At 38.1% G+C, this 16623-nt stretch overlaps 1 protein-coding gene across 1 annotated transcript; it reads left to right on the top strand.

Annotated features, from left to right (window-relative positions):
- Positions 1-204: 204 nt before the first annotated feature.
- LOC306888274 (uncharacterized protein) lies at positions 205-15816 on the top strand (the record flags this gene model as incomplete). The annotated part of the gene is made up of 7 exons (XM_079446471.1): positions 205-221; positions 618-820; positions 873-997; positions 1681-1888; positions 1970-2123; positions 3143-3329; positions 15196-15816. 7 exons carry the CDS (start codon positions 205-207, stop codon positions 15814-15816), a joined length of 1515 nt encoding a protein of 504 aa, XP_079302597.1.
- Between the last annotated feature and the right edge of the window lie 807 nt (positions 15817-16623).

Here is a 16623-nt window from a genome sequence, read left to right as displayed (position 1 = left end):
CATTCATATATTTACCTCTTATATTCATATATTTTACGCACACATTTATACATTTTGCTCTTATGGAAATGTATTCAAAGTATACATTTAATATTATAAAAAATGAATGTAAAGAAAATGCATGTATGTCTAAAGAAAATATGTATATGTAAGAGAAGAATATATGTATGTGTGAGAGAGTATAGTGGAAATGGAAGGAGTATGATGGAAACGGAAGGCAGGTTAGGCGCAGCCTCAGCCGTGTTGCCAGAGACACTTACTATAAGCGTCTATGGATTTTTTCCACTATATGACAATTTAGGAAGTGAATAGAGTGGGAGGTGGCAGAATCAGGTTAGGGTCAGCAATAATTTTATATTATTTCCATTACTCAGGATTTGGACTCATTGAGGTTTATTTCTTTTTAGATAACATTTGATAAAGTCAAGAATGTCACACCAGAATAATGTTGTGTAAGAGCAATTCCAGAATAAATGTAAAGAAGTTTCATTGTTTTCTAAACAGAAAGAACAGTTGGTGTTAATATCATTCTTAAGTCGGAGAAAAAATTACTTCTTGCCCTCCAGCGACATTTCGCGCATCATGAGAATCACGTGTTTGCAAACAACCTATTGAAGGTTTCCCAAAAACATACAGCTGAGGAGGCAGTGGGAAGTAGCTCTAAGAAGGGAAGGTTTTTCTGCAAGCGAGTCCTCCGTGCTATGCAGTGAGCACTTCAAGCCAGAGGACTTTGACAGGACAGGTCAAATTGTGAGGATAAGGGATGGAGCTAAACCATTGATCTTCAGCCCCCCCCCCCCCCCCCCCCCATCTACAAAGAGTAGGTTTTATCGTCACTGGATTACAAGGATTTGATACTTGTCATTAAATAGATATTTCATATTTATTTTATCCTGTGGCAACAAGGAAAACAGAGGCCTCAAGGAAAGCCAAGGAGAGTTGGCCAGTGGACTGTTCTCAGGATTTCCAAGAGATCGAACCTCCTCTGCCTAATGTTGAGAGTATTAAGACTAGAAGAAATGTGAGCATTATGGCTATGGTCATATTCAATCCTATCTGTTTCTCTCTGACACTGTTTTCAGACACATTCACATATACACTTGCACACATTGAATGATATACATACAAGCACAAACACTGTGATGGCAGGGGGATTGAAGATTAAACAATTGTCCCTCACAAAAATGAAAAATTGTTTTAATTTATTTACTCTAATTTCATCCCAGATGGTATGTGTATGATTTTCAATGTTGGCTTGATCATGAACTGGAGATTTTTACACAATTTTTTGTCGTCTTCCATTCTATCAACGTACTCATCTAAAAACTCTAAAATCCTAATATTTGTGTTCAAAACAACAAGTCTTACACATCCGGGATGGAAGGGGGCTGAGTAAATGATGAGATAATTATGATGAGAATAGTCCTTTAACCTCTTCTCTCAATCCCACTGCTATCATAGTGGGTGTTTGTTTGTGTGTGTGTGTGTGTGTGAGGAGAGGGGTTTTGTGTGTATGTGTGTGTGTGTCAGCGTCAGCCAGGGAAGCATATTCAACACCAGCATGTTTAAGAATGCAAGCCGGCTGACAGGACATTGTACTAGTTATGCACCAAACAGCTGAGGCTGTGTTTTGTGTGAAATTAACATTACTCAAAATGTTTTCATTATTTTCTCTAATAGGACCACTCCTATGCATTGCTTGCATCTCCCACTGGTCTAAAGACCAGACTCTGTGAAGCCTTGGCTAGAGTGGAGAGTTTGGAGCACAAGTTGAGGAATGTGAAGGACCAGGAATGGAGGGCAAAGACTGTACATGATCTTCTAGAGGATCTCAAGAGAAAGAACCTCAGAAATGAATATCAGAAAGAGAGACTCAGTTTCTATTCTAGTAAAATGAAAATAACATCTTTTTAGATTTTTTTTTATGGGAAGAGCACTTACTAGTTAGTCTGTTCTAAATTAATTTCAGATCTTCCGGTAGACCTCTTATCAAAAAAGGGCCATGAGTACACAAAAGAACAGAGGGAGTTTGTCCTCACTCTTCATTTACATGGTCAAAAAGCCTGTAACTATTTGAGGAAGTCTCTTCATCTTGGTCTCCCACATTCACATACATTACAGAGGCATTCTTCATTTCATTGATTGCACTTTTACAAAATACTTTAATACAATGCTTCTCAAACTTTTTACAAGTACCACCTCAGAAAATATTTGGCTTTCCAAGTACTACCATTATGACCAACATTAAAATGCAGTAGCACTATGCACAGTTTAAAAACAACAACAAAATGTTTTATTCCTAATAAGATTATTTAGCAGCCTCTTAAAACATTGTAAATACACAGTTTGAACATTAACATTAACACTGCGCTGTGCTTACTTCCAGGTAAATAAAAAACGTAATTATTAAATTAAAATATATTGTACCTAAAAGTGAAATAAAACTGTACTGTACTTAAATGTTAAAAAAAACTGTACTTAAAGATTAAATGAAAATGTATCGTACTTAACATTTAAGTACAGTACGTTTTTATTTAACTTAAGTAGCTACAATACAATTTCATTTAATCTTTATTTAAGTACAGTACAGTTTTTATTTAACTTTTAAATGAAAAAGCACTTGATTAAAAAAAATAAAAAAATAACACAGTATGTGTAGCGGCAAGTAACAACAATAAGGCCACGTGTCCAGCTGAAAACGCCCAGCTGTGATCGCTTGAGAGGGCAGCGTATTTTAGTTTTTTCTTTCAGTTGAGACGTTGTGGTTGCTATGATATGGAATATCCACTGAAGTAATATGGCATAAATACTCGGAGACAAGCAATATTAACTTCTCCATTGTTGTTCAGTCGTAGTACAAGCAGGGTGTGACGGTATTAGTCCCTCCACTGTGAGCATTCTTCAACTCTCGGTGCAGAGAAAAAAACGCCCGAGTGCTCAACATGAAAAAAGACGCTCCCATTTAAAACAATTAAAATTAAAAAAAAAAAATGCTTTGGTGGATACGCGGTCTAATTTATATTTAATTCAGAGATTCCTCTGCATACCACTATAAAGCTCACATAACACTAGTGGTACGCGTACCACACTTTGAGAACCACTGCTTTAATACATTAAATAACTACTTTTTCATTTTATGAAGGTGGATGAGTTCTGTGGATGCCAAGCCTGGCCTCAACATGATGATGTTGGACATGCTGAAAAGACGACAAAAGGAAGACCCAGCTAAATATGGATGTGTAACTCTGATGTTGGATGCCATGGCTATAAAGAAACACATTCAGTACAATCCTCAGACACAGAACATGTCTGGATTTATTGACAATGAGGTTAATCAGAGCTGGATAGACTTTTGGGTTTCTATTGGAGCAAAGCAAAACGAGAACATTATTTTGGTTTAAACTGGGAATTGTTAAAATATGAAACTGGGAAATACCTCAGAAAATGTAGTGGTAATTTGGCTAAATTAAAACGTCTTGAAGTTAATATTGTTAGTGAAATCTCGTCTATTACCAAGATCTTGCCCGGAAATTTGTCCGATAGTCAAAGAACTTATTTAGTTGATTTACAAATTAAGTTGGATGAAATGTATAAAATAATAGCAGAAGGTGCTTTTATAAGATCAAGGCACTTGAACACGGAGAACAAATGTCTTATTTGACTCTCCTATTTTTTTAAGCTTGAGAAAAATAGGGCTAAACATAATTCTATTTGTCAATTATATATTTGAGGGTTTGTCTCAGAAAATCCTAAAGAAATTTCTCAATTTTGCTATAAGTTTTACTCAAATTCGTATAAATCTAAATTTAATCTAGCTGATCTGGACATTTTCAGTAAACATCTGGGTAATGTTAATACTATTAGTCATGATGAAAAAATGTTATGCGACTCGCCAATTACTATCGATGAGGTTAAGGATTCAATTTTACAGTTAAAAAATAACAAGTCGCCTGGTAGTGATGGGATAACGGCTGAATTTTATAAGTTATATTCTGAGCTGTTATCTCCGTTCCTCCTGCAAGTGTATACAGAGAGTTTAAATTACTCTGAGCTTTCTGTTAGTATGAAGCAAGGTGTCATTTTAGGTTTAGGTATTAAATAAAAGGACACTCTTCTCTTGGACAATTGGAGACCTTTTAGCCTTCTTAATAATGATTATAAATTGTTTGGTCTTATTTTCTCTAAACGTTTTAAGTTGATTTTGAACTCCATTATTGATGAAAATCAGTCAGGTTTCATGAAAAATCGTCATATCTTTAATAATATTAGACTTGTTTTTGACCTCATTGATTACTCTGAACTTATTGAGGACGATAGTTTAATTCTGTTTTTGGACTTCCTCAAAGCTTTTGACACTATTGAGTATCCTTTCATTTTTTTTTGTTTTGTTTAGAGCGTTTTGGTTTCGGGCCTTTTTTTTTGTAATGCGATGAAAACGTTGTATGCTGGGGGAAATAGCTCAGTGAAATTAGGACATGACACTACACAGAGATTTCTTTTAGAGCGAGGTATTCGGCAAGGTTGTCCAGCATCCGTATACCTCTTTCTTATTGTAGCTCAAGTCTTCTGTCATTTAATTAAGGATAGTAAGCTAGAAGGAATTCATATTGCTGGTAGAAGTATTTTAATTACTCAACTAGCGGATGATACAGCCCTGTTTTAAAAAAATCCAAGCCAGGTTCATCAGGCAATTAAAACTATTCAGTTGTTTTCTAATGCTTCAGGTTTGTACCTTAATATAAAAAAAAATGACATTTTAGTTTAAAAAAATTCCTCCCTTTTTATCTTTTCTCCCTTTTAAAAAATGTTAATTAATTAGGCGTTATCATTTCGAAAAATTAACAAGATAGAGTTTCCCTGAATTTGAACCCTGCCTTTGAAAAGATAAAAAGAAAATTTAATCTTTGGTTATTAAGGGACTTGTCCCTTAGAGGTAGAGTTCTTCTGTCAAAAGCAGAAGGAATTTCTAGACTGACCTATATTGCTTCAACTATACATTTAGACAATAAAACTGTTAATACTATTGATCAGACTTTATTTTTTTTTTTATGGAAGAATCGTGTGCACTATATTCGTAAATCTGTTGTCGTAAATTCTCTTAAAACGGTGGACTTGACTTTTTGGATTTCTCTACTTTAAATAACACTCTCAAAATTAATTGGTTAAAATTTTGTTTGAATAAACCTCTTTTATTCCTAATTTTATTTTTGACCAACTCGAGGGGTCTTTCTTTTCTATTAATGTTTGATTATAAGATTGAGAAATTGCCATTAAAACTATCTACCTTTCATGCTCAAGCCTTGTTGGCTTGGAAATAGATCTACAAGCACAATTTCTCTCCACAGCGTTATTTTATTTGGAACAATCGTTGTATTTTGTATAAGCACAAAAGTATTTTTTTGAAAAGCTGGTTTGATAAGGGTATTGTTTTAGTATCTCATTTGTTTAACACTCAAGGGTATCTTATGACTTATGATGAGTTTCTTGTACACTTTAATTTTCCAGTGACTCCCAAGGAATTCTCTCTTGTTCTCTCTGCAATTAATTCGGATGTTGTTTCCTTATTTAGAGATGTGATATTAGTTGATATGCCCATAATCAATCTAACTGATACAATATGTGGTAAAATTTGTTTTTCACAGACTACAATTAACAAATCTATTCACGCTCTATTCTTAAAGGAGGTTACTGCTAAGCCTTGCTCTATTGCTTATTGGTCTAAATTTGCTAGAAACCCTAAGTGGGAAAGTGTTTGGTTATTACCTCATAAGTTTTTTGTTACAAACAAGGTCAAATAAATTTACTGTCTGTTCAAAATAAATGAAAAGGAACCTAGCATAGTATATTTATTTTTTCCCCTGTTGTACCGAAAATGTATCGAACTGTGACCCCCGAACCGTGGCATCTGTGTACCGTGCCGCCCCCAATATATATATCTGGACTCATTCCAGAATTGCTTTAAATTTAATATTTTCTATATTTGCTGATCTTAAACTTGTAAGATTTTAAATATATATTCTGAAAATCAATGTACTAACAGAAAGATCTGTCAACTCTGTTGTAGACAAATTGGGTCAAATATATACAGTTAACAAATGTGACACAATTTAAAACACTGTCCTCCCTAGAAGAACATCTGTCTCTTAATCCAGTAATTCAACTTTAAACCTAAAAATATATAGACTTTTTGTTTTAGAGTAAAAATATCAACACGTTTAATTGAAAAGTTGCCAACATGGTGTGCATTTTCTCTAAACATAGCTTTAAAAATGAATTAAATTCTTAAAAATTTCATGTAGTAGTTGTACCATTTAGACTAATTAGCTTCTGATCAATTTGTTAACAATAAAACACATATAATTATCATATTTAAAGTAGGGCCGGGACTCGATTAAAAAAATTAATCTAATTAATTAGAGGCTTTGTAATTAATTAATCGAAATTAATCGCATTTTAATCGCATATAAATATTTGACCTGAGAACAGTGAGAAGTAAGTTTTTTTATATGGATTTTTAAATTTCCCATCCACAGGGCCAACCAAAGCAGTCTCATCAGCTTCTTTGTCCATGTTCACTGTGGTTTGTTTTTGGCTGTTTCTCAATATGCGTTCTTCAGCGATCTTGCGTCCTTGTGTTCTCGTTCTACGTCATCATTAACCGTCGAAGTTCAGTTCCAATTCTCAAGAATGCAAGTGTAGAGGATGCATGAAAGTGCCCGGATATGTTCTTGAAACTGAGGATGCATCGAGTGCAGACTTGAGAGAATCGAGCCGTTAGAAATCCCAGAAAACGCTGTGGGTGGCCGGTGTACGGAAGCCTGTCAGCTTTAAAGTCGCTCTCACAAATACTTAACGGCTCTTCAAGTTGAAATTTGATATGCATGTTAAGAAGCTATGTAGAACAATCAAAACAAATCTGAATTGTTTTTACATGATTAGACCATATATATCCTTGAAAGCAGCCAAGTTATACATGCATGCAATGATTTTATCACATTTATCTTACTGTGTGACTGTCTGGAGTCAGGTTTCTCAACTGACTATTAAACCTGTCAGATCCCTATATAAACAAACACTAAAAGTTTTGGATAAGAAACCAACCAGATGGCATCACTGTAGCATTTTACAAAAATATAGTTTGCTTAGTTTTGAAAATTTTATAAATTCATCTTTTATTAAAATGTTTAAATAATCTTGCGCCAAAAGTTATATGCAAATTAATATCAAAACAGAGTAGTAAGGGGATCGCTACAAGAGGTGCAACTACACAGAACTGTATAATACCACAGAGAAAAACTAAATTTGCACAATCTACATTTTCAGTTCAAGGTACGTTGTTATGGAACAGCCTGTCAGCTGAATTGAAAATGCAAACACAGTTGAATATTTTTCAAACAAAACTGAAAAAGTGGTTCAAACAAAAGCAGATATGTGAACATTGATGGTGGTACATAGTTTTAGTTGTTTATTTTATTTTATTTCATTTGTGTGTTTTTTTTTTGTTTTTTTTAGCCCAACCAGGGACTGGGGCTGCAAATTAGCCTCCGGCTAGAAGCCTATATGTAGAGCATCGGCTGCATGAAATTGTAGCAATGTTATACTGCATTGTCCCTGTTAAAAAAAAAAAAAGTAAACATTTATCGTTTTGTTTTGGTTAATTTTAATAAAGTTATAAGACCCGGAGAAAGTCTGCATTTTTATTGGCATATTAAAATTAATCTTAACAGTAAAACATATAACGCTGTAAAATAAAACACAGTACAATTATATGAAAGTAATATCTATAATAGTATGAAATGTTTTAATAAGTTATGACATTTTGTAATATTGATTGTTCATTGGCCGTTTCTTATGCTGAGACTATGCGGTCAGTTAAGCAGGAACGCAGTAAGTTACATCTCAGTTCTCATAAGTGTGCGTTCTGTGTTCTCGTGTCCTTCCGAGTTCGTTCTTCCAAGGAAGCTCTCTCTCGCGCACTCTTCCCGTGTTCGCTTGACTTTTGTCAAGCCCGGCGCCTCATAGGCAAGACCGGTCTCCACGAGAACGCAAGTCCGTTCTTTGCGTCTTTTGTCTGAACGCTAGTAGGTGCTCCAGTATAATCGGTCCGCCGAAACTCATCCAGTGAGAAACGTTCCGCGGTGCAAAAATAAGTGCGATTAAAATGCGTTAAAAAAATTTAACGCGTTATTTTTGTGTAATTAATTAATCTAAATTAACGCGTTAAAGTCCCGGCCCTAATTTAAAGCAAAACTTTAAACAAACAGAGTTGACATTGATGGTAACAGAGTTGACATCAGAAAACAGAATTGACCACCTGTAGTTAAAAGACCAAAAACAGCAATATTTTCTGCCAGATTCTGAAACTGAAACCATTTTAAATGTAACAACTATTTAATTTTATAAGATACATGTGAATTACAGATCTTACATGTAATTGAAAATTAACTTCATGTGTCTGAAGTTCTGGAAAATAAAAGGATATAGCTGCTCCCTCACCCTGGGCATGCAAATCAGTTATTGGCAGTTTCTGCCCATATGTCTTTATTTAGTATTTAAATGTGCACTATGCAAGTTTTTTATAGACAATAAAAGACAGAGCTCTTGATTCAAGGAATAGCAGTTTGCAAGAATTTTAGATTTCCTTTGAAGCTATATGTTTACATTAGTATTTATAAACATTAGAGTAAAACAAGCTTGTATTTTGAGTAGTGATGTTTTTTTCCTTTTGTGCCATCTATCTTTGTCTATTTTCTGCCTTTCTTACAGGGTCAGCATGTCGCTGTGCCCTCGTTTGTCCTTGCCTTTCTGCTGCTGAGTGTTTAATTTACCTGTAATTCAATTTCTTTAGCCTGTAATGATATACAACAAATGTATTATTTACAGTAAAATGACCCAGAATCCAAAATAAACATAATGATAATGAAAAATACTTATAGATCTCAGAAAATGCTAACTTTAGCCTGACAGCACTGAAAGCGAACGTCCCACCCTCCCTACAATCGGCGTCCAAAGCCACGCCCCCTGAACGCATATATGCTCAAAGAGCAGAATACCAGAGACAACGTTAAATTACTACAATAGGCTACATCAACATTTCCCAATTATAGTCCTCGCACCCTCCCCACTCTGCACATTTCATATGTATATCTTATCACTTCCACGGTTGTTCTGTTCGACCGTAAGTCATAAGTGCCCTGCGAAGTGGACATCACCAGATATTTTGATTCCAGTTCAAAGCGTATGTCGAAATGAGTTATTGATATTTTGGGGACAATCAAGACATCCTTTATCATGTGCATAAGTATATTGAGTCAATTTCGTTGTTTTTCCGAGAAAATAATGGGTGGTCTCAACCGTAACTTCGAAAAGCCCCGGAGAAACCAAGGCCGAACACTGTATAACACCAGTTATGGCTCTTTCACTTTGTTTGGAACGCTCAAATTGAGTTACGGCGTTCTGCTTTTGTTTAACTGCGCGTCAAAATTAAGTTACAGTTATGGATTGGAGTTATACGGTGTTCTGCCTTTTTTTTACTGTCCATTAAAGTCTGCCGCATTTAAATTACGGTGTAGACCAGGGGTAGGCAACGTCGGTCCTGGAGTGCTGCTGTCCTGAAAAGTTTAGCTCCAACCCTAATCAAACACACCTGAACAAGCTAATCAAGGTCTTCAGAATTACTAGGACTACAGGCAGGTGAGGTTTTTTCAGGGTTGGAACTAAATCTGCAGGGCATCGGCACTCCAGGACAGACGTTGCCTACCCCTGGTGTAGACAAACTAATTAGATAGATCGCAATCTACCAAACAGCTCCATATAACAAAGCACTGTAAAGACTAGATACCTTGGCAGTAATACGTAATCTTGAATAACCTTTAAACATTTTTTTTTTTCCTTTTTATAATGCAGATTATTCACCAGGCTGTCACTTCTAGTTGGACGTGTGTGGCCCAAGTGTGCCGCATCTAGTCTTCAAATGGCGCTTTTCCACTGCATGGTACAGCACAGTACGGTTCAGTACGGCTCACTTTTGGGGGGTTTTCCACTGGGTATAGTACCTGGTACCTGGTACTTTATTTAGTACCACCTCCGCCGATGTGTGACGTGTAAACTCTGCTGATCACTGATTGGCTGGAGAAAATCGTCACTGCCTGCGTCATTGAACTTGCGGCACAAGACCAACAGACCCGCTAGATTTAAATCAGCACAGCCAGTGAAGGACCGAACACAACTGTTTTGAATGAGCGCACCTTTCTTTTAATAACCAAATAATGGCTGTTTCGTTGTCTGTTGAGGAAGTACAGACTTTCCTCTCGTTGATAGCCGAGGAGCGGATCCAGTGAGAGCTTAATGGAGCGATGCGGAATTAAAGGTTTTTCAGGAGTCACGGCAGTAGAGGCGGCGCGACTATAACGACACGTGAATAATCCCACTCACTCTAAAGCGGTACTAAACTGCAGTGGAAACATAACCCGAACCAAACTGAGCCGTGTCGTGCTGTTCTGAGCCGTGGCGAGCCGAGTCGTACCACGGAGTGGAAAAGCGCCAAAAAGTGAATACATTGCGTTTCGATTTGATCGCCCCAAGGTGGCTGGTCACAATATAGGTCATAAAACCCGCCCTCTCCATGTAGTCTAATGGGACGTGAGACAAACTAAATAATTAAATTTCACTTCAAATATTTTTTTTCAAACATGGTTTTTGTCATTTGATGTAGATTTTATCATGCTGATGTAAGTTCAAGGGTTTGTTTTTTTAAATAAATTTGGTTTTAGTTAGTTATGTGATGCTATTTTTAACAGTCTATGGTGTGGACTCAAATGTCGTAGCATATAGCATGCATGATCAATCATAAAATCAGTAGCCTACTAACAGCTTGCAATTAAATCCATATCCTACCTTTTCTTGTAACCAGATAAAATGAATCCATGGCGATGAACGTCGTCAGAGATGATTAATCCACAAGTCGTTCGTTAGGCTATTTCATTCAAGTCAATATAAAAAATATTTATGCTATGTCTAGCATTCTTTTATGTTACTGAGCAAAGCAAATAAATTGTTTGCAAAACAGTCACATGCTTTACTTTTAGTCTGCTTGTTAGGGTAAAAAAAACAAAAAAACACCTTTAATACAGTCACATTACTATGCAATAGCCTATTTGAGATGATCACTAGATTTTATACAGGTGTTACTATAACGTTTTTGTAAATGGTGATCAGCAACCAAATTTACATTTACATTTAGTCATTTGGCAGACGCTTTTATCCAAAGCAACTTACAATTGGGGAATACAAAAAGCGATTCATCTTGAAGAGGCAATCAGACAGAGGAAGTGCTCGTAACACCAAGTGTCAGTCATTGTTCAAATAAGTACAAGCTAGTAAGGGAGGGAGAGAAAGATAGAGGGAAAGAGTGAGTTTTTTTTTTTTTTTAGTTTAGGATGAAGTCAAGTACTGCCGAAAGAGATGAGTTTTCAGTTGTTGCTTGAAGATTGACAGGGATCCGGCATTCCGGATAGGGGTAGGAAGATTATTCCACCAGCCAGGAATGGTGAACGAGAATGTTCTGGAGAGTGATTTTGAGCCTCTCTGTGATGGTACCACAAGGCGTCGCTCACTAGCAGATCTCAGACTTCTGGAGGGGAAGTAGGTTTGTTATAGTGAGTGGAAGTAGGAGGGTGCTGAGTCTGTGGTAGTTCTGTATGCAAGCATCAATGTCTTGAACTTGATGCGAGCTGCCACTGGTAGCCAGTGCAAGGAGACGAAGAGAGGTGTAACATGCGCTCTTTTGGGCTCGTTGAAGATCAGTCGTGCCGCTGCATTCTGAATCATTTGTAGAGGTTTGATTGTTTTTGATGGCAGACCAGCCAGAAGAACATTGCAGTAGTCCAGTCTAGAAACTGCCTGGACAAGAAGTTGTGCAGCGTGCTTTGTCAGAAAGGGCCTGATCTTTCTGATGTTGTGTAGTTTTTTATTTTTTTATTTTTTTATTTATATTTATTTAACCAGGAAGGTCCCATTGAGATACAATATCTCTTCTACCAGGGAGTCCTGGTCAAGATAGGCAGCAAAGGACACATTTACAAAGAAATAAACATCACCACACAATAGACAAAAAAATAAATAAAAAAACCCCCAATACAAATCCTAATCAGTTATTAAAACATGTACACTGTTCTATATAAACAGACTTTAAAATATTTTTAAACATAGCAAGAGATGGTATAGACTTCATATGTAATATACCTTGTAATTCATTCCACACACATGGAGCATAATTAGAAAAAGCAGAACGACCTATCTCTGTATGAAAGGTTAAGAACGGCATCTTAAGTAAAAATTTGTCTGTTGATATGGTATTATAAATATTTGTACAGTACATCAACAACCTAGATATATACTGTGGTAATTTATCCGCTAAAGCTTTTAAAATAAAAATCAACATATGTTTTTTTCTCCTTAAGCACAAGGAAGTCCAGTTTGTCATTTCAAATAAATTACAGTGATGTGTACGGACACTTGTACCAATGACAAATCGTAAAGCACCATGATAAACTACATCTGAGGTGCATGCATATAGATTATATCACCATAATCCAATACTGATAGAAGAGTACTTTCTACTAAACGTCTTCGAGCATCAAATAATGTAGAAGTTACTGCCTTTTGCCTTGGTGTGACTTCTCACTTTTTGCAGACAATGCTAAAGTAAAACAAAGTAAGTTCAAAATAGGGGCAAAAAAACGTTTGAGCCCACAATTTTTTAATGTAGATCATTTTCATTACTAAAACATCTAATTGCCAAATTTCCAGTGTCCTACCTATAATTAATTTGGCTGGACAAATAAAAATCTTTAAAGTCATTTTTCTCAGTTTCACACTCTGGCGAGTTGAGGTCTTTTGCCTTTGTAGGGCAGTATATTATGTTACACTTCACACTTCTCTAGTAAGTTTCGTCTGTGTGTGAAGACGTTGCGCAGCGCAAATCCGTGAATGAATGTTACGAAGTGAAATAAACTTCAACGGATTTCCCCTTCTCAGGGAGTAGGGAGCAATGAATACTGTGTAGGGAGCATGTCAATCGGAACAGTTCACGCATGTAGCTCTCTTCTAACGAGCTGGTTATCTGAATCAGGTGTGTTAACTAAGCACAAGACATGCAAAATATGCAGAGTGGGGGGCGCGAGGACTGCAATTGGGAACCGCTGGGCTACATCATGTGTCATTCACCGGTGAGAAAACTTAATAACACAGTTAGTAAAAGTACTACAATACCAGGAAGGAAGATTGGGTTGTTGATGTTTGTCTGCCATTCTCGCTCTGTCTGCACAGTGTGCGTGAACATGCTGATGACGTATCCTGTCTGCGCAAACTGGGTGCACAGAGGTATGCAAATACATACGTTGACAGGCAGGAAGGAAAGCCAATTAAAACGCTCGGACCGAGCATTTTGATTGGACGAACATTTCTTGGTCCTACACTTTCCACAGAATATATAAATACAGAAAATAAATTTAGACCACTTAACTTAATGATTGCTATCAGGATGTGAAGAGACTTTCAACCAGAATAACAAAAAATGTTTCTGAAGACAATCACCTATGCCACTTTTAAATGTTATTGGGGACATTTGACTCTGTTACTCATTGTCAACTCTATTGTCATTTAACTTTTTAAACCACTAACAGAGTTGACAATATCAAAGTTGACATTTTCCACCATTTTGTGCTTTAGCTCAAGATGCTAACCCTCAAACTAGATACCACATGGCATGTCTAAAACAGAATTTTATGGATTTCCATCATATTATTGTTTTAAAAAAGTGAATGGGAGATTCACTGCAAAATCACAATAACAGATACACGTTAGGTTTCTCTATAGGTATGAGTCACTCAACCGGAGGTAACGTTAATCCTGTCAGGTAACTTACAGGTCGGCCAATCTGTTTTCGTCCGATTAGTTTGGACCAAGATGGCGGCGCGTGAACAACGCGAGGCTCGTCTCTCCAGTTTTTGCAAATTACTTATTATTTTATTAGTTATTTTCAGTTCAGTTGTTCATCATAGCTTTGCATTAACCTCGTACAACCGTCACATACTACTGGATATCAAACTTCGCTACACAAACACCGATGTGGATACAACACTAGATCTTCATCTACTACCTCCTGAATTACTCCGGTCCCCGGGCTCGAGTGAACCATTCAATCAGACAGGAAGTGCCCGTCGTCGGCGCTGCAAATGTAAACAAAGACGGGGTAAGCGGAGCGGCCTGCGGGCTAAGCTAAAGCTCAATCCGCATCGTCCAGCTCTACCAAGCATCTTCCTCGTTAACGTACGATCTCTGGCAAACAAGATCGACGAGCTACGACTTCGGATCACTCAGCGAATGTTTATAGACTGTAACATTATGCTTTTCACAGAAACTTGGCTCAATAACACCATTCCAAATAGCGCGATTGAGCTAGAGGGGCGCAACATCTACAGGGCTGATAGAACGGCTGTGGACTCCGGTAAAAGCAAAGGTGGGGGTGTTTGCCTCTATAGCCCCTTTCACACAGAGATTCCGGAAAATACACGGGTAATGTGTTCTGGCAATTGTTCCCGTTTAGATTTTGGTTCATTCACACTGCCAGTGATTTTCCGGAATCTGTGCGTGCGTTCACACACAACCCGTAAAGACACGTGACATTTCATGTGAAGTATATAATGCACCGCGCACCATTTCACTAAACTGGTGAACGGAAAAAAAAAAAAATCCAAACTGGCGAAAGATTTCAGCTTCAGTGCGGATAGTGAGGGGCTCCGATCGCTGCTTTTATCTGCCCCGCGAATTTACAACTGCCATAATCGCTGCAGTGTATGTACCCCCGGATGCTAATGCTAAACTAGCCATGAAAGAACTATCTTCTGTTGTTAATAAGCTGCAAACAACATATCCGGATGGAGTTTTTATTATTGCTGGTGATTTCAATCATGCCAATCTGAGAACAACTCTCCCCAAATTTTATCAAAACGTTGCTTGCCCTACAAGAGGAGACAATACTCTTGATCATGTTTATACAAACATCCCTGATGCTTACAGAGCAACTCCCCTCCCCACGTTGGACAATCTGATCACCTCTCCCTGTTCCTGCTACCCAAATACACCCCCATCATCAAACGTGTGAAACCCACTGTGAGGACTGTTAAAGTTTAGCTGGAAGAAGCAGACTCTTCACTACAGCAGGAGTTCCTGAACACAGACTGGAATTTGTTTGCTTCTCGGGCCACACTGGACTCCCACACAGATGTTAACACTTACACCAGCTCTGTTCTGCATCATATCAACAGATGTGTTGACAAGGTAACCACCCATAAAGTAATTCAATTGTACCCCAATCAGAAACCCTGGATGAACAATGAAGTCCGGCTCCTGCTGAAGGCACGTGACGCCGCTTTCAAATCTGGTGACCGTGAAGCTTACAGCTTATCCAGGTCCAATCTGAAGAGGGGAATTCAATCAGCTAAATACAATTACAAACTGCACATTGGGGACAGATTTAAAAACAACGACCCTCGGCGCATGTGGACAGGCATTCATGCCCTCACAGACTATAAACCAGCAAACAGTACACCCCCAAAAAGCAGTGCCACCCTCCCTGACGAACTGAACTACTTTTATGCCCGCTTTGATCGTGGAAACACAGAACCACCCATCAAAGCTGAGCTCACACCTGACGACCTGCCGCTCACACTTTCCACCAGTGACGTGTGCGCCACCTTGCGTAAGGTGAACTCACACAAAGCTGCCGGCCCTGATGGCCTCCCCGGTGCTTAGGGCCTGTGCAAAACAGCTGGCTGAGGTCTTCACCAACATTTTCAACCTCTCTTTGGCCCAAGCCATTGTTCCCAACTGCTTCAAAACAGCCACCATTGTACCTGTACCAAAACATGCTGGTGCAGTGGCCCTCAATGACTTCCGACCAGTTGCTCTTACTCTCATTATTGCAAAGTGTTTTGAGAGGCTGGTTCTTTCCCACCTGAAAACATGCTTGCCCCCAACACTGGACCCATACCAGTTCGCCTACAAATCCAACAGGTCGACTGAGGATGCCATCGCCTCAGCTCTCCACTCTGCCCTGACGCACCTGGACAGAACCAACACATATGTCAGGATGCTATTCATTGATTTCAGTTCCGCCTTCAATACAGTGATCCCATCCACACTGATCTCCAAGCTCATTGATCTTGGCATCAGCCCCTCCCTCTGTAACTGGACCCTGGACTTTCTCACCAACAGACCACAGTCTGTTAGAATCAGTACCCACACCTCCTCCGTCTTCACTCTAAACACTGGGGTACCACAAGGCTGTGTGCTGAGCCCAATCCTCTACTCCCTTTTCACCCACGACTGCATACCTGTACATGGCTCTAACTCCATAATCAAGTTTGCAGATGACACCACGGTGGTAGGCCTGATCAGCGGCAATGATGAGACAGCCTACAGGGATGAGGTCCAGCATCTAGCAACGTGGTGTGTCAACAACAACCTTGCACTCAACACCCAGAAGACCAAAGAGCTGATTATAGACCACCGGCAGACTAAGAAGGACCACACACACACTCCCATCTACATTGATGGGAC

This window comes from Barbus barbus (assembly GCF_936440315.1).
Source record: "Barbus barbus genome assembly, chromosome: 22".
NCBI lineage: Eukaryota > Metazoa > Chordata > Actinopteri > Cypriniformes > Cyprinidae > Barbus > Barbus barbus.
The sequence above is the reverse complement of the archived record's forward strand: the minus strand, read 5'-3'. Positions and strand labels throughout refer to the sequence as shown.